We start from the raw sequence: 18,228 nt of genomic DNA, 5'->3' as shown, positions 1-18,228 counted from the left end.
ATATTCTAAAGGACATTGTAAGCTGATGTTTTCATCTTCCGCACCATCACCAACAACTGTTTAAGCATAGTCTATTGATACACATTTAACCACTTTACTATGTAACCGATCGACAATTTTTGCGTTAATAATTTGACTTCATTGTTTCTCGGTGCTAGGATTGCCCATGTACTCATTTCCTCTGTTGATAACCCTGAGGACCAGCCTTGATAATCCTTCGGGATGAAATTCTTCAAGAAGATCTGGACATAATAAGTCTTCTTTTATGGGGAACTTAAAGTGAGGAAAATGTAAAAATGTATAAGAGCTGAGAGAGCAGGAACCACCGTGTTTGACAAAAGCATTCACACCAATGAGAGGTGAGAGCACCGTGGGCAGGGTTGAAAAATGGTTGAGAGGAAGGCAGGACTTGAAAAAATCTCTTGGCAATTTCTTTTATAATAGAGATATATAAATTTTCAGTTTGGACAGTGAACTTGTTTTTGTTTTTGAAGGTCCGTTTCTTTGACTTAAATTAATAAGTAAATGAGCCTAACAAAATGCCACAGCCAAATAGAAATCAAAACTTTTGAGTCTTTAGACAGGCCAAACATGTAGGAGGGCAAAATATAAAAATAATAGATTTAGTTTAATTTTAGTAGACAGCTGCATACATACCCTCCAAAAACCCCGAATTGAATGAAAAAAGCTGATAAGAAACTGTGGATGATGTGTGAGCTCTTAATGAGGAGCTAGAGAAGTTAAAACGCTAATGGACACATTTCATAAATTATTAAACAACAATAAAATGTATTAGAAGGAACATTGGGCAGGAGCCAAGAAACAGTTATATGCTTTCATTCAGATCTCAAAAGTAATGATTCATTCACTTAAGCCTTTAATGCATAAAGAAAAGCGGGTAGAGACTCTCTAGTGTGTTTCTTTCCTTAATAAATAAATCAATTAATGTCACAAAAAGTCAAAGCACAACAAGAAAAACAAAGAATCTGATCAAAGACTATAAACTCACAGCTTGTCTCTTTATAGCTTAATTCCAAAGGTGAATGCCAAAACCGTCTAAAAAAACTATGACCAAGCACACATTTATAAAATATTTTATAAATTAAATAAACAAAAACAAAGTTAACAAAAATATTAAAAAAAAAAAAGAAACCTTCATTAAATTACATTTTTTTTTTTTATTTCTGAAAAAATAGATACAAAAATATGCAAGATTAATACAAGACTTTGAAAAGGAACACAAAATAATCCAGAAATAAACAACTCCAAAAGCTATAAGCATATTAAAAACTAAAACACAGAATATCCAAAATGACACTGGTCAAAAAAAAAACAACAAACTCAGAAGAAAGAGAAACACAAAAAGGATATGAAGAATGTAACAAAAAGCTAACACTACAGCAAAGAACTGTGGCAACAGCTTGTTCGGCAAAGGGGCAGAAAATAGGAATTTCTACAGCAGGAACCAGAAGAAGAAACATCTAAAGTGAAGCCAATTTGTTAAACGGAAATGAAACAGAATCTGTCGTCCACCCTAAAAACAAATCCCTACACTTGTGGTCAAAAAAATGCTGAAATAATAAGTACTTAAACATGGAAATCATAAAACAAACGACACTAGCAAACTCTCAGGTATGCTCTGAATCTCAGATGACCTGGAAATGCACAGCACAGCAGATTTTATACCTGTGTGACAGTAATGTCATGTGCTGAGCACTTCTGAATGTTCCCCCAGGGACAAATAAAGTTCTATCATCTATCTATCTATCTATCTATCTATCTATCTATCTATCTATCTATCTATCTATCTATCTATCTATCTATCTATCTATCTATCTATCTATCTATCTATTGTGACAACCAGGGGGATCACCAGCTCCCTAAACACCCAGCACCAAGCATAGTACAAATGCACAATACAGCAGTTTTCTTCCTCCCTTTCCTTCCACCTTCAGTCCTCCTCATACAAATGTCATCCTCTCCCTCCTGACTCTGGCTCCCTGAATGAATTGAGTCGGCTTAATTTATAGTGTATGTGGAAGTGCCCCAGGTGTCCTGTGATCTCCTTGCAGCAGCACTTCCAGGTGTGGCAGAATTCCTGCCATGAAGGGCTCTGCTGTTCTCCATGCACCCCCTGGTGGTGACCATGGCCCCCAACAGGGCTGAGCTTCCAAGTTTCTTAACTGTGGTACTGTCCTAAGCCAGGGGGACTGCCCTCTGCTATTTTGGGGAGGTGATGCTCTGTGCAAGCTTCCTATCTATCTATCTATCTATCTATCTATCTATCTATCTATCTATCTATCTATCTATCTATCTATCTATCTATCTATCTATCTATATGTCTTTTTTTTTATCTATCTATCTATCTATCTATCTATCTATCTATCTATCTATCTATCTATCTATCTATCTATTATAAAGCACCCAATCTATCTATCTATCTATCTATCATATAGTGCCTTTTACATCTATCTATCTATCTATCTATCTATCTATCTATCTATCTATCTATCTATCTATCTATCTATCTATTATATAGTGCCTTTCACATCTATCTATCTATCTATCTTTGTAACAGTCACAAAAAAATGACATAAAAAAAACCATGCAAATAATTTATGAAAACTACGTAATAACAAAAAATAATGCCATAGCTGGATTCAGTAATCCCAAAAACTATAATAAATAAATTCTGTTATAAATACTCCAGGAAATACAAGGAAAAATTGTTATACAGTATGTCAACTATCCAGTTTAAATGTGAAATATTCAGTTTAAGTATCAGATGTTTCCCTTATGTTATGAACGTGGTGGACTTCATTCTGACCTGTTTTGTGTCCTTTTTTAAATATTACAAATTTAACTATTATTATTTTGTTTCAATTTTTATTGGACTATTTCTTATTTAATGACCCCTTTTACTTATGACTCTTAAGAGCATTCAAGCTACAGAAATTAAAATTTAAAGCCACTAGGATAAATATTTTGATATCAAAAGTCTTGTTTATTTCCGTCTATCAATTCAGGTGAGTGCTTTAGCTTTGGTGACAATCTTACGACACCTCTAGTGACAGCCCCATGCCGTACCTGACTGTTCAACTTATATAGCAAGTACAGTATATACAGTACTTGACATACTGTGGGAAGGTATTTACCATTTAAGCTGGATATTTGACCTAGAAGTGTGACATTTGCCAGATAAGCTGATATTTCCTTATTTGCAAATAAAGAACACACACTTTTGAAAGTGAGAACATTTTTACATTTGGCATTCTCTAAAGATCGAAACAACAATTACAAATAACAAAATCTGCGCATTGCCTTGCAACTTGCATACCTTTGCTCTCTTCCTTCTCGTTTTCCCTTCCAAGCTTATTTTTGATAGGTTTCAATTATAACCAAAATAAAATGATATAAATAAGGCATACAAATCTGTAGTCCTGAAAATGTGTGTGAGATACAAGAGGTATCTATTTGAGAAAATGCTGCACAAGATGTTTTTAGCAAAAGGGAGGAAACCATTGACTCATTTGGTTAACTCTCTATGTTTTCTTAACATTTCATCAATATTAGTGTGTTGTATCGTTTTAGCCATTATAGGACATAGTGAGAAGTTAAGCAAAATGACACCTTTTATTGGCTGACTAGAAAGATTACAATATGCAAGCTTTCGAGGCAACTCAGGCCGCTTCTTCAGCCGAGATGTAATCAGGTGATGTAAGAGCAGATCAGATGTAATCATCTTGGCTCAAGAAGGGGCCTGAGTTGCTTTGAAAGCTTGCATATTGTAATCTTTCTAGTTAACATTTCATCCAAATACTTTTCAAACATCATAAAGTTTCTGCTTCAACCTCAATAGCTTGGAACCAGATTACCATAACTCTTTGGGATTTTGTCTTCATTTCTGTTGTTTAACATAAAGAATTCTGGTAGATTGATTCTATGCCTTGAAGAGTTTTCCATGACCTGATTAGATCTTAACACAGCGCTCTCAGCTCAAGCCTGTGTGCCTCCCTTAGCCAGTCAGAGTATTACCGGCCTCTTAGTACGCAGATACGCTTGGCTGATCTTCCCTGCGCGGTGTGTTGTGCTGCTTTGTCTTTTTTGTGGCCTGGTGATCAGAACTGTGAGCTGCACACTCACTAACTTATTATATTGTTTTATTATAACATCCCTTTGGTTAATACTCAATGTTTAGACAATATATTTCACTTTCTAGCTTCTGCACATTGCGTGGACAACAATAATACAGCATCAGCGTTAGACGCTATCTTTTTCAAAGCTTGCTTCTCGTTGGTCAGCACTGCCCATCTTGTATTCATATTTGTGAAATGAAGCAGGCTGGGCTTGTCACCAGATGGCATGAGGAACAGACGCTGCTGCCTCTGTTTTAATAACAATAACGCCAGTGCAGGCCTTTCAGAAGTCATAGACGTGTGCTGGCATTATTCTAATTACCACAGAGTCTGATTTCTTCAAGGGTGTGTGCACGATTGAATTGAAATGCTGGATAAGGGTAGGGCAGACCATGTCTTCTTTGAGCTTTGAACTGCTCCATGTCAGCCATTTCAACTCTCTAGATTTGTATGCTCATCCACAAAACAGATTTGAAATAGTGTGAGCAAATCAGAACAATCTCTTCACTGCTCACGGTTTTCTGTTAAAGTAATGGCCTGGCTGCCTTCTGTTATTTGTTTCAGCTTAGAACAAAGAAAATAATCAGCTAGGCGGCTGGTTTCTAATAGGATGACTTGATGAATATTCAGTCTGTTTGGAAGTAATTAGCAACAGAAAGCAAAACATAAACAGCTTAATACAATAAAGAACTGTGGTTGTTTAAAGGAGATGCTGAGGTATCTGCTGCAGTGTCACAATAGTTAGCGCACCAGCGTCTTCTTACTTAAATATTGTATAAGATGGAAAAAATATACATACTGGATGGCACTGCTTATCCCTGATATTCTCTCTTATACCAAGCAAAATGACACCTTTTATTGGCTAACTAAAAAGATTACAATATGCAAGCTTTCGAGGCACCTCAGGCCTCTTCTTCAGGCAAGATGTAATACAGAAACTGGAGTTCCCTGTGTTTATATCCACACACTAGGACAAGAAACAACATTGGTAAATCTTTAAATGAAAAATCTTAAATGTAAAAAATTAATAGGTTCATTCAGGCTAAGATTAATTTAACAAGAGAGAGAAGAACAATGTATGGTCAAGATCTTTGGATAAGATAACTGTCCAACAAAGTCCTTTGAAGTCTGTGATAAGTTTTTCAAAACAATATGGGTCTGTAGACAGGATATCTGTGTCAGTCTGAGAGATGCAAACAGTCCTCATACCTGGTGTGGTCTATGGCCGGCTTGTCATCCCGGCCAATACCCCCAGGCCGCCAGATGGAGCCCTCCCTGCAGTATGGAGGTGCCACGAAGACCAGCAGGGAATTATGGACAATGGAGTTTTCATCCACAGCCCTGCAGAGCTGCGGAGCAAAGAGTCATATGTGCCCTATAACCCGGAAGTGTGTCATAGGCAGAGCGATGGCAGAAATGACGTACTTCCGGGGTGAAGAAAAGGACTTTTGATCTGGCCCAGAAGTGATAGAAGATCACATGGACTGGGGATTGGAACACTTCCGGGTCAGGGACTATAAAAGGATTGTGGGAGCTCCCAGACGGCGAGCGGCGCTGGGTGGTAGGAGGGCAACGCGTCTGGGAGTGGTGGAGAGTTTATTAGTGTGATTATTGTGTGTTTAATGAGTATTGTGGAAGAGAGGGTGCTTTGTGCACTGTGCTGTATGAATAAAGTCAACATTTAGACTTTTACTTGGTGTCTGGAGTCTTGGACAGGGGTTCAAGGGAGCAATACTGCCTCCTATCTGTCGCACTGGCCATAAAACTCTTGTCTCTATTCAAGCCATGTTGTAATGTATTAAATTTTAATATGAGTTTAACTTCCCATTCTTTTCTCTCTTGCTGTGTTTTGAAGTTGCCCATAAGCACTGTGACTTTAAAGTCCCTCTCACAGTGTCCATGGCTGTTGAAGCGGGCCGCTACAGGAACATCTGTGTTGCCACGTTTAATGTGGAACCTGTGTACATTCATTTTCTGGTGGAGTGTTTGTCCAGTTTCTCCCACATAGAGTGCAGTGTCAGGACATTTCATGCAGAGAATTAGTTAGACCACATTAGATGATCTGCAGGAAAATGATCCCTTTATGTGATGTTCAAGTCGGCAGTGTGGTATAACTATACGGTCTGTATTATAAATGTGGGCACATCTTTTCTGTAGGCAGGGAGATGTGCCATTTACTGTTGGTTCATTTAAAGAGCTTCCGACAATTAGTTGCTGAAGGTTTGGTGGATGTCTGTATGCCAGGAGGGGAGGTTCAGGAAATACATTTTTCAGTGTTTGGTCATTGTTAAGCATTGGCTGAAGTTCTTTCATAATTTTACGAAGTGCTTCAAGATGTGGGTTGTAGGTGACAACAAGAGAGATGCGGTTCTTGTTGTCTTTGTTTTTATATTCCAGAAGGTTGTCTCTGGGTATGGCAGTAGCTCTTCTTATTTGAGTGTCTGTAGTTTTGGGGGTATAACCTTGTCTGATGAAATCTTGTCTGAGCTCCTGCAGTTGTTGATCCCGGTCTATCGGGTCTCATACCATATATTTTTATTTCATTTATTTGGTGTGCAATGTAATCTAACATGCAATCTTCTAGTGCGATAAAGTTTCTTAACTCAAGCAATTAAAACTTGTACCATCAGTTGGCTCTGTCTGTTATGGTCAAGCCAGGGTTACACCCCTGCCTCCCATTTTTATCTCCTTGGTTCATTTTTCATTATCATTTATTGTTTTTCATTGTATATTTTTTTTTATAATATTGTTATGTCCATTCATTATTTGCTTTATTATGTTCCAGTTTACTCGCACAGTCCAGAGACATGCAGGTTAGATGGATTGGCCATATTAAATTGGCCCTAGTGTGTGGCTGGGGTGTGTGTGTGTAGATGATGCATGTGTGTGTGTTCACCCTGCAATGCACTGGCACCCTTTCCAGGGTTTGTTGTGCCCAATGCTAGCTGGGATAGGCTCCTGCACCCCCAGTGACCCTGTTTAGGACTAAACGATGGCTGACTGTTTTATCTCTTCAATTTATTCTGTTTGGTTATTATTTCAGTGTCTACCGTATGTGTGTCTTGCAATTCTCTTATGTTCCCCCTATTTTGTGGATGAATTCCAAAGATGTGGGGCCACCTGTCCATCGTACTTAAGGTGATCACCCCCAGCCTTGTAGAAGAAGGCTGGGAATTGAAGTCCAAGGCAGTTCATTCAACTGTGCTCCGGTGGATTTGGTGAGTCTCGTGAAGATGGTGATTTTCTTTGATTTTTGCTCTGGTTCTTGACTCTTTGGTACTGTTTCTTGGAACTCGTTTGACTTTCATTGTCTTTTATGCAAGTTCTTTTTCAAATATTTTGTACTCCATTTCATTCAATTAACCATCCTTTATAAAGATTTCTTATGGCCTTGCTCTATACAAGCCAAGGGTTGACGGTGATCCTCTCCCTTGTGGTGCTGTTTGCGTGAGTTTCAGACACTACAGAATGTATTTTTGAAGTATGAGAGCAAAGAGAATTTTTACCCCATGTAGGCTGAAGCCAGCCACTCAAGTGAAAGCCAGGCTGCCTTTTGGTGTACCTCCTCAGATGCCTGCAAAGGTGTTTTTGAAGGTCTCACACCACTGTGGCCACTTGTGAGATAATTCATAACACTGTCCACCCAATATACTGTTGGTCTGACTCGTTTTGGGAATTACAATCTAAATGTGTTAAGATACAGTGTCTACATCATGCCACAATCAAAAGAAGCATATGAAAGACGTTGAAAAAAGTTGTTACACTCTGCAGCACAAAGTCGAAGAAATTACAAAACCATTTCTAAAGGCTTTAGATTCCCTTCAAATGGCTCTCATGGCCATATCGTCCCAGTGAAAAACATTTGTAACAGTAGGCATTTCAAGAGCGGGTGTTCTGCAAAAAAATGATGTTTCATTAAGTTAAAATTAACTAAACAGCATAATCAAGAGATCTGCTGGCCTCCACTACTTCAGCTGAGTGCTGTCTTTATCACAGGCAAATACCAGTGTTACAGCTGTATGGTGGAAACTAATGCATTTCAACAACTCACTCACATTTGCCAGCGCATACCAAAAGCAGTCTAATACAAACCTATGCATTGCATTTGTCATTCCAAGAGATGGTGAATCAAAAACATTAACACTGCTTTTATGAGTCCCATACCAAATTGCATATGACACAGACATATGCATCACATTTGTCATTCTAATAGATGTCGCATCACAAGTACTAAAATGCATTGCACATGACATTCCAACAGATGGCACATTAACACTGCTTTTACAAATCCTATAACAAATGGCATATAGCAGAGACATAAGTGTTGCATTTGTCATTCCAACAGATGGCACATCACAAACATTTGTAGTAATGCATTTTATTGCTACAAATGGTGGTGATACACCACCATTTGCAATGATGAGTGTAATGCATTTTACTACTCCATGTATTACAAACTACATTGCAATAGATGGTGCACTGCAGACATTAAAACGGCGGTTTGTATTGATTACTTAGATTGCAACCCATCTTAGATGTGCAGCACAGCTAATTTCATTCACATTACATACACTGAGTTCAGTTTCAGGTCCTAGAGGTTCAAGATAAAACCTCAAGCTGCTCACACATGTTTTTGAAAGGACCCCCCCCCATTGCAGCTGTATGGGTTCCTTTTCAAAATTATGTCTAGTCCTTCATGGCACCCTTTGTTATCTTTGTATATACAAAAACACCCAGAGAAGCATGAAATGGCAAAAGTAAACAGAGACCAAGGTGTATTGGACATTAAAGCAAAATTAAATCAACTACATGTGAAGGTAGAGCTCCCTGTTCACGTTTAGCCACTACAACATGATTAATTACAACAAATGTCGATTACAGCAGGAAGTGCTTTTGGGCTGCAACAGTCAGATAGACACACAGGCAAATTCCAGAAGACTTGACCCCTAACACAATTTTACAAAGACAAGGCCTACATTAAAAACTTTGCCTTTAGCCCCAGTATAAGCAGAAGGGCATTTCTAACCTGTCATAGTCGCCATTGCATAATGCCCGCACAGGAATCGTAAAGGGCTGCCAGACGGGATTCAGGGTGTTCTTCACAACCTCTGTTTTATGGCAGATAGTAAACCTAAAACAACAATGTACAAAAAGTTTAGTGCATGTTACTCAGTCTCCTCGGTTCACACATTAGTGTACTTCCTGGTAAACAGGAACTCTTTATGCCATGCTGATTCAAATACAGACACATCATAGTAGTTTTCCTTTCCATTTTTTTGATCATCAGCTCTTATTAAATCAATATTACTATTGGCCATCAGTGTCATAGAAGACACAAGATTGATGGCCCCCTACCCCCCCTACCTACGACATCTTTATAAAGGAAGGTCATGAATGAATGGGGCAGACTATCCACCATAGACAGATAGCTCCCCAGTACACTGGATGCCAGCATCCCACTGCCGGATTTCCCAATGGAACACATGCAGAGCAACGTGGAAGCTGCAGTCGTGGTGAGCAGAACTGCTGGGGTACTTGGTGACCACTTGGGGCGGGTGCAGGAGGAGGTCATCTCCTATTTAAGGCAGATGTGCCTGACTGGGAAGTGCTTCTCAAGTGTAATGTTGGAGCACTGGAAGTACTCCCTGGTCCAACATAAAAGGAGGCACTCCACATCTTCCATGAGAGTCGGGTGCAAAGGAAGGACAAAGCCAACTTGGGAGGAGTGCAGGAGGAGAAGAGAAAAAAGAGAATTGTGATTACGTTTTGGTGGCCTCTAAATGATATGGCTGTCAATAAAACACTTGGTTTGAACCTGAGACTCTTGCAGTGCAATTGTGCCCATGGTTTGGGGATTGGACTCGTCAACTGGTGGCCACGCCATTTACATTTAGCATTTCTAAAGATGTGGCATCAGGGAAGGCGTTGAAACATAATGTCTGTCACAGATGTGAGATTCAATAAACTATTCCCAAAATATGTTTGCTCTGTTTATAAATGGTCAACCATAAAATTAACTTTATGTAAAGTCAGAAATTGGATAAGCCTAGCATTACCTGGGGAAAGCTCATATTATCCAAAGAGATTGTCTGGGTAAAGTTAGAAACTCCTATGTTATTCTAGCTTTACTTGGGTCTGCTGGATAACGACACTTGACACATTTTTGCACCTACCCCTTGCTGTAAGCGTGTGTCCTCATTTGCCAATTTGACTGTTTGGGTTCAAGATGCTCCTGGATGCACAAAAGAGGGGAGATGGAGCCGACCCGGACCAACACAAGCATCAAAAATGGAATTAACTTATATTTACACATTTATTTTAATTTTATGAGGTGACTCATTATATGTATTGTTTTTGTACTGTTTTCTATTAAGTATGAATAAAAGTGCATTTACAAATCATGGATTTCTGGTTTTATTTGTAATTTACACACTGTCTCAACTTTTTCGGAAATGGGGCTGTGTGTTTTATACTGTAAACTGGCATAAAAAAATGATTATTTATACTATATTAAAAAAGTAGGAATATGTCACTAATATCACCATTTATATTTATAGTGGAGTAGTGCTTAAGACTACAGCTATAGGAGAGTGGTCTGGTCGCTCTCTGTGGGCACTTTATATGTCCTTCCTGTGTATGGGGGTTTTATTTAGGCAATCAGCTTTCTTTACACATCCCAAAGACATTCATGCTAGGTTGACTAGCAACTGTAAGTTCATCCTGAGGCAACATCGAGGGTTTCTTCATGCTTTTTGTATCATGCTGCTAGAATAAACTCAATCTCTTTTAAAACCATATAACTGGATTAAGATGGTTCAATAAATGGATGGCATGACTACATAGAAGGAAAGAACAGCTCCTGACTCTAATTAAACCTATTAAGAACATGCACAAGTTTCTTGCCTCACTTACGTTCCATCTTCATTGCTGCGATAAAAGACAAGAAAGGGGTCAGACTTCCCAAAAAAGTCCTTCTTATCGAGTTTATTGGCACAAAGCTGCATGGTTGCAATATCCTGAAAAACAAACATTCAAATACATTAAAAACTTAACAAAAAAAATTTTTTCATCAGTACAGTTACCAAAGACAAGTGAAGTCTCAGTTAACCGAAGCATGTATTTCAAGCAGACAGCTTTCTGAAACTGAGGAGAATGATAGAAGAATTTCCCAGTTTCTTTTTGTCAGATTTGATCTTCTCATGAATAAGTTTGAGTTATTCACTTAAATATACGAGGGGCAGTCAAAAAGTTCCGGGAATTGTTATATAGCGGAGGAGTGCGAGATCAGATGTAGTGTAGTTTATCTGAGGATGATTTCCACAATTTGCACATGAATTTGATGTTAGCACGTTGTTCAAACTGAGATTGCGCCGAATGACTATGCACACGTCCAACTCAAACGTTAATTAATATAATACTATATGCCGGAACCAATCTAGGCCTGTTATAACTGGTCTACAGATGTGCTGCGTTCCCCACCACAACAATGTGTGTGTAATTTGATCTCTCACTCAAAAGACCCATAAAACAGGCCAAGACCTTCACTGGCCAGCCCAGAAGTGGCTCACCCAAGTCAACCAACCCCAACTGCAACCATGAGTGGTGCGTTACAGCCAAGGTTTTTTCTTTAGCTTTGTCTAGGTCATATCTTGCAACTGATTTTAAACCAACTTTTGGCAAAGCGAATTTCTTCAAATATTGCATATGTGTTCCTTATCAAAGACAATACAATAATCCATCAAAACCGATGCAATTACATAACAAATTTTGCCATAATCAACGGTTATGCGGTTCTAATTAACGAACACACAACAATGATGGAGAGAGAATATGGTGCGATATAAGAGCATACAAGTGAGAGACGCATCAGACTGTCCCCACTTGCCTCTTCCAGTAAGTGGAGCGGGTAAATATGCGGTATGCAAGTATTACCGTAAGCTTGCAGTTCTGTTGTCGAGATTTTTTTTTTTTGCAGCAACCAAGCGATTTTAGTATTCAGATACATCTGCAAAGAAGATATATTATGTAATACTTTTATAGAAGCTTCCCGTTCATGAAAAATGATTAAAGAAAAATCATTTGCAGAATATTCAAAAACTATATATAATATAAAATATATACATTTTTTTAAGTAAAACGATTTTATTTACTTTAGTTATAAATGCACTAAAATGCAAGCAATAATTTTTAATTCATTTAATTCATTCAATCAATTAATAGAATAGCTACTTTCATCATAAAATACAAAAAACCCAACAACATTGTAACTCCCCACCATGCTAAACAAGTTTCAAAATTTGAATCAATTAATTTATGTGCAGCCCACGATTTTATTTAGTCACATATAACCATGAAAATTGTGGTTAAAGAAAATTTTTTTTTTGCTTTTTAGTGCATTTATAACTAAAGTAAATAAAATTGTTTTACTTAAAAAAAAATGTGTTCTTTCTGTTAGATTTCTTTATTATTTGTATTTCTTCTCTGTAAAAGTGCATTCATCTTCAGTACTTTGTGGGTGACCGGGTCCACCCTGACGTCACTGCTGCTGGCTTCATATTCAGCCAAGAAAGAGAAACCCAGCAGCGAAGCATTGAGATTTTGTTGGAAATTATTTGTGACTATTACCGTATCTTTGAATTAGCCTTGTATTTTTTTTTTATGTCATTGTTTGTTGCTGATATTTTCTTTACAGATAGTGATTTTGGACTTGTTTGTCTCTGATTGCTTTTTAGTCAAATCCTTTTTTGCTCTTTCGAACATTTTCCCCTTCTTTTTCTCTTCTTTTCAAGAAATCCTTCATTTATAAAAAGAGTTTTCACGTTAGTTTGAATTTTGATGTTATTGTGGGTGTTTCTCTGTATTTGGAACACTTTCACCATTTTTGTAGGTTACTCTGCGTGAAGCCAGCAGGTAGAAGTTGGGTGATTTAAGGAGCGCCTCTTCTGGGGTGGCCACAGAAGGTCCGGGACTACTTTTTTAGGGTTTTTGGAGGCCTCAACCCCTTTTCAGCATGTCTGGACCGATGACAATCTTGCTGTCAGTGCTGCTCAGGCAGTGTGGTGTAGTGGTTAAGGCTTTGGACTTCAAACCCTGAGCTTGTGGGTTTGAATCCTGCTACTGACACTGTGTAACTATGAGCCAGTCACATGACCTGCCTATGCTCCAATAAAACAACAAGAAATGTAACCAATTATATCATAAATGTACTGTAAGTTGCCTTGGATAAAGGCGTCAGCCAAATAAGTAAATGTAAATGCTCAGGTACACCTCAGGTAACTGTCGTTCTGCACTGGAATAATTAGGTTTTTAATTTCCGTAAAACAAAATGTGTGAAATTGATCAGCACTCTTCAATGATTTATCTTTCATGCCTTTTAATGTTATTACAACTGCTTAACATAAGAATACACTAACTGTTAGAGAGTAGAATATGTGCCTGATATGTTGAATAATTTATTTGTACCCGGGGGTTCTCAGTGATTACTTGCTGCAGGAATAAAATAGGAGAAGCAATAAAAAAGGATGAATAATGACATTGCAAAATAAGAACTAAAATACAAGAAATGTTAATAATTGCATTGACTAATTTTGCATGCTTTGTTAAAATATGTATGCTTCACTTCCCCTAAAACAATTTGTGCTCAATTGCAGTTGTTAAATTATTTACTTTAGGTCATAGCAGAGTATCCGTTACTTCACACGCAGTGGATGGGAGCTGTTGAGAAATTACCATGCGGCTCTTAATGAAGAGGCTGCTCATTGTTCAGAGATGTTCACCTGCAAATCCCAAAGTGGCCAGCTGTCTCATTAATAAATGTCTGTGATGTTGATTTCTGGGTTGGGTGATTTTTAACGAAGTACATTATATCTGGAACACATGGGATGATCCATCTTTGTAAGCAGTTACTTGGCTCCATGTTCACACAGTCTTCAATCCTTTGATCAAAAAATGACAGCTCTGTGAGAACGGGGTATTGCCATGTGTCTGCACTCCACAGGCCAAATGAAACATGCTGCAATGGGAGACTTAGACTGGAATCTCAACTGGACCCCAAATGATGAAGTTAAATGGAAACACATTGTCACAATGGCAGGCTTGAAAGAAAAAAAATGTTTTGACCTCCAATCTTTGATTCATATGGTACCATTTGTAGAAAACTTTATTATGACAAATTGTATTTCTGTCTATCAATTAAGCTCTCAGTCACACTTACCTAATGCCTAAGATGTTAGTCTACAACCCATAAAGTGGTCAGTCCAAAAATATATATACAAGGTCTCTCCGGAAAGTATCCAATGTGAAAAATACATAAATTTATTGAAGACGATACAAGCAACATTGTACATAGGACAATGACACTCTGTCCCCTTCAAAATAGGCACCTGGGGACCTCGCACAATTCAAAACACTCCACAAACTCCTTTGTTGGAATCGCCATCAGCTGTCTCGTCATATTTTCCTGAATCTCATCGACAGTCTGAAATCTCTTCCCTTTCAAAGGTGATTTTAGTTTTGGGATAAGCAAAATGTTGCAGGTTGCCAAATCTGGGTTGTAGGGGGGCTGGGCCACCTGGGTGATTTGATGTTCCGCCACTCATTGCATCGTCCCCGAAAGCCTTCTGAATCATCCGAATAGTTCCCGCGGACGAATGTTCAAGCTTAACGTAAAATCTAATGCAGATTCATTGCTCTACTCGCTCAGTCATTTTGAATGCGACAGCCACACAGTACACATGCTCACACAATGGCATCTAGCGCCCTCACTGACTAGTCCAGTGAAGATGTCATTGTTCAGATACGTGCATTCCAGTCCACTCTCATTGGCTGCCAGGTTACATTGATACCACACAAACTGTTCTCGTTCTATTAACAATGGCTGGACTTTTTCTGGACAGATCATTTCTATTCAGTGGCTTTAAAAAGTATTTACTCCTTTGGGAGTTGTCACATTTTATTATTATACAACATTGAACCACAGTGGATTTAATTTGGCTCTTGTGACAACTGATCAACAGAAAAGGTTAACTAATGTCAAAGTGAAAACAGGTCTCTGCAAAGTGTTTCTAAATTAATTACAAATACACAATAACTGATCACAGAAGAATTCACAAATTCAAGTTACTATTCAGTAGATGGCAGCCTTGACAGTCTTGACTCTGTGTCTGCAGGTTTTTCTCAGATTTGCAGAACTGGACAATGCGCTTTTCCTCCATTCTTCCTTGCAAAGCTGATTGTGAGTGAGCAGCCTTTTTCAAGTCCTTTCAGTTGGATTGCAATCTGGACTCTGACTCCAGGACATCGACATTGTGATCTTCAAGCCATTCCTGTGTAGCTTTGGCTTTACAGTATGCTTTGGTCATTGTCTTTGTGGAAGACCAATCTTCTCCCAAAGTGCAGGTTTCTTGCGCTCCACATCAGGATTTCCTCCAGGATTTTCCTTTATTTTGCAACATTCGTTTTACTCTCTACTCAAGACTTTCAGAGTGTGAGATGGTGTGTTTCTGATCATGTGCAACGTTCAAATACGGTGTTTACCCTGATGGCCAAAAAACTCAATTTTGGTCTCATCAGACCATAGAACCTTCTTCTAGCTGACTTAAGAGTCTCCCAAGTGCCTTATAGCAAACTTCAGGCATGGCGGAGATGTCATATGCTTTTTGTTTTTGTCAGTTTCCTACTACGCTGCGACTGGCGAAGTACCTGGAAGTAATTGCTGTATGGACACTCTCTTCAATCTCGGCCACTATAGCTTGTATTGAATCTCAGCATCGCAGTTTTTTTCATGGTTGTTGCCATTCTATGACTTGCTATTGGTACCTCATGACTGTTAGACGTTCTGATTGAGACATCAGAGGCATAATGGTATTTAAAATGGTGCCATGTTTGTGACCTTTTGAAGGGTATTTTTGAACTTCATTTCCTGGTCCAAAACAATATCGTATTCAGTCCTCAGTGCAGTCTTAATGGCAGATGGCAACCAAGCTGAGTAGTTCAAGTACATGGCAAATGATTTACAAATACTTCTGTTTGTTTATTTAAATTGATTTGTTCCTTTATACAAAAAAAATAAAAAATAGGATAATGTGCAACCAAATCACAGACAGTGAAAGGGAAGTCGAACCCAGAACTCTGGAACTGTGACTACCGCACGATCTGTCTAACAATAATTAGTGTTTCCCACACAGAGAAAATGTATCAACTGGCTACTGCTGCAAAATTTGCTGCCGCTGCTTTAATATGATATAAATTAATAATCATTTTTCACTCTGCGCTTAATGCTTTTTAAAATTCATACCATGAAAACTGCACGGAGAAGGCTATTTTTAATAATTTAATTTATTAGAGCTTTTGTACAGTTGTACTTTAAACCTAATGCTTGCTGCCTACTTTGGGTCTTTTAACGGACCACTTAAAATCAATTTAATACCATATGCTTTTTAAATATATCGATTATCTAAATATAGTCTTGTGCGATTTTTCATTACATACCCGTTGACTTGATAACCAAGTTTCCTCATGATTCTCCAGCACTGATAAACCAGTCAGGCTATTTATTTAGTATTGTGCAGACCCCCAAACTAAGTGATTTGCTCAGTTAAATATCATGAATGTCTTTTGAATAACGAGAGAGAACTGAAGTCTTTGTACACAATCTTCAAACCTTTTTGGAAATCCTTTTTTATTTTCCAAAGCTGCCTTGCCCATTATAGGATTGTGTCTGTGCAAGAAGTAATAGGTTAGCCCAATGACAACATACTATATATATAAAACAAACACAAAATATATATCTATTGACACACACGTGCGTATGGGAGGCAGCTGAATGGACCAAAAGAAGGTGATTCCACGCCAGGAAAGGGGGTGGCAGGGTGCACAAAACCTTCCTCTTTTATCTCTGCAGACAGGACACAGGAAATTCTGCCTAAATCAGCCCCGATGACGTCACTTCTGGTTCTGGCACCGAGGACGTCACTTCCGGTTCCTTGCCTCAATGACATCACTTCCACCTCCCTACCTTAAATACAAGAAAACTTCCTCTGGAAATTCAGTTCTGTTTTCGACTCAACTCTGTACACATTTGTGCAACTTATTATGTCTTTTTGAGGCCAGGCTTCAAGTATACGGGTGGCTGCCCCAAACCTTTTTTCTCTGTGTCGAGGCTATTAATTTCACACTATATATAAAATAAAACATATATATCAACAAACTTTTTTTTTTAAACTTTATTTTTGTTGCAGGCAAACATCATGGCTTTGTGTTCAGGTTGTAACTCAACTGAAACTTTGTCATAGCATGTGGATTTATGCAGGCCGTTCATAAATTATTATCATACAACATGCAAATACAAATTTACAGCAGTCAGGTTGGGGAGCACGCACTGGTACAGCGTGTTGTCGCACCCACCACGTGACAAAACACCTCAGGATCTCGACTGACCCTCTATCTGCTGCAGTCAGGTGTTACGTGGGCATCCCCTTGGCCTGGTCCTGCCACTTGGGCTCTCAGCAATGAGGATCCTGTGAGGCGGATCACCCTCGGGGAATAACACCATATGGCCGTAGTGCTGTAACTGACACTCCCTCACAATGCAGGTAATGTGCCTCATTCAGGACTCTGTGAGCAACCGCTCAAACCAGTAGCACCCAAGGATTGTCCGAAGAGACACAGTACCAAAGGAGTCCATTCTTCATCTCAGGTCACTGGATAGCATCCATGTCTCGCAACCATATAGCAAGACAGGAAGGACCAAGACTCTAAAGACTTGGACCTTCATCATTTTGCAAAGACATTGGGAGTGTACAGTACTGCGTATTTTTTTGAACAAAATCCTGCTGCAACATTAGTTCATTGTTTCACCTTAACATTGCTCCCAAAACACCCATTAAAATGTCAGAGATGCACTTATTATACATGACATGTATTTGTAACAAGAAAGAAGAAGAGACAGCACTCAACTGCACAGAATGAATGTGTTTAGAATATGCAGCTGCATTTAGCCCTGTTACTCAGTTTTTGTGTGTCATCGCAGTGACATTTTAATCTTTAGTCAGAGAAACTATTTTTTGTGTGCATATTGTTATTTATTATTTGT

The 18,228-nt window shown here is 38.5% G+C and overlaps 1 protein-coding gene across 2 annotated transcripts in view; it reads right to left on the bottom strand.

Annotated features, from left to right (window-relative positions):
- Positions 1–18,228, bottom strand: part of cpne9 (copine family member IX) — a 672,011-nt gene that overhangs the window by 226,375 nt on the left and 427,408 nt on the right. For both annotated transcript variants that reach the window (XR_005635832.1, XM_039771535.1), the window contains exons 9-10: positions 11,049–11,152; positions 9,163–9,267 (exon numbers count right to left, since the gene is read on the bottom strand). Coding sequence is in view for 1 of the 2 variants with exons in the window: in XM_039771535.1 (XP_039627469.1) it covers positions 9,163–9,267; positions 11,049–11,152 (209 nt within the window). In the remaining variant the exon portion in view is untranslated. The remainder of the gene's footprint in view (positions 1–9,162; positions 9,268–11,048; positions 11,153–18,228) is intronic.

The sequence above is a fragment of the Polypterus senegalus genome, chromosome 12, assembly GCF_016835505.1.
Source record: "Polypterus senegalus isolate Bchr_013 chromosome 12, ASM1683550v1, whole genome shotgun sequence".
Taxonomy (NCBI): Eukaryota; Metazoa; Chordata; class Cladistia; order Polypteriformes; family Polypteridae; genus Polypterus; species Polypterus senegalus.
The sequence above is the reverse complement of the archived record's forward strand: the minus strand, read 5'-3'. Positions and strand labels throughout refer to the sequence as shown.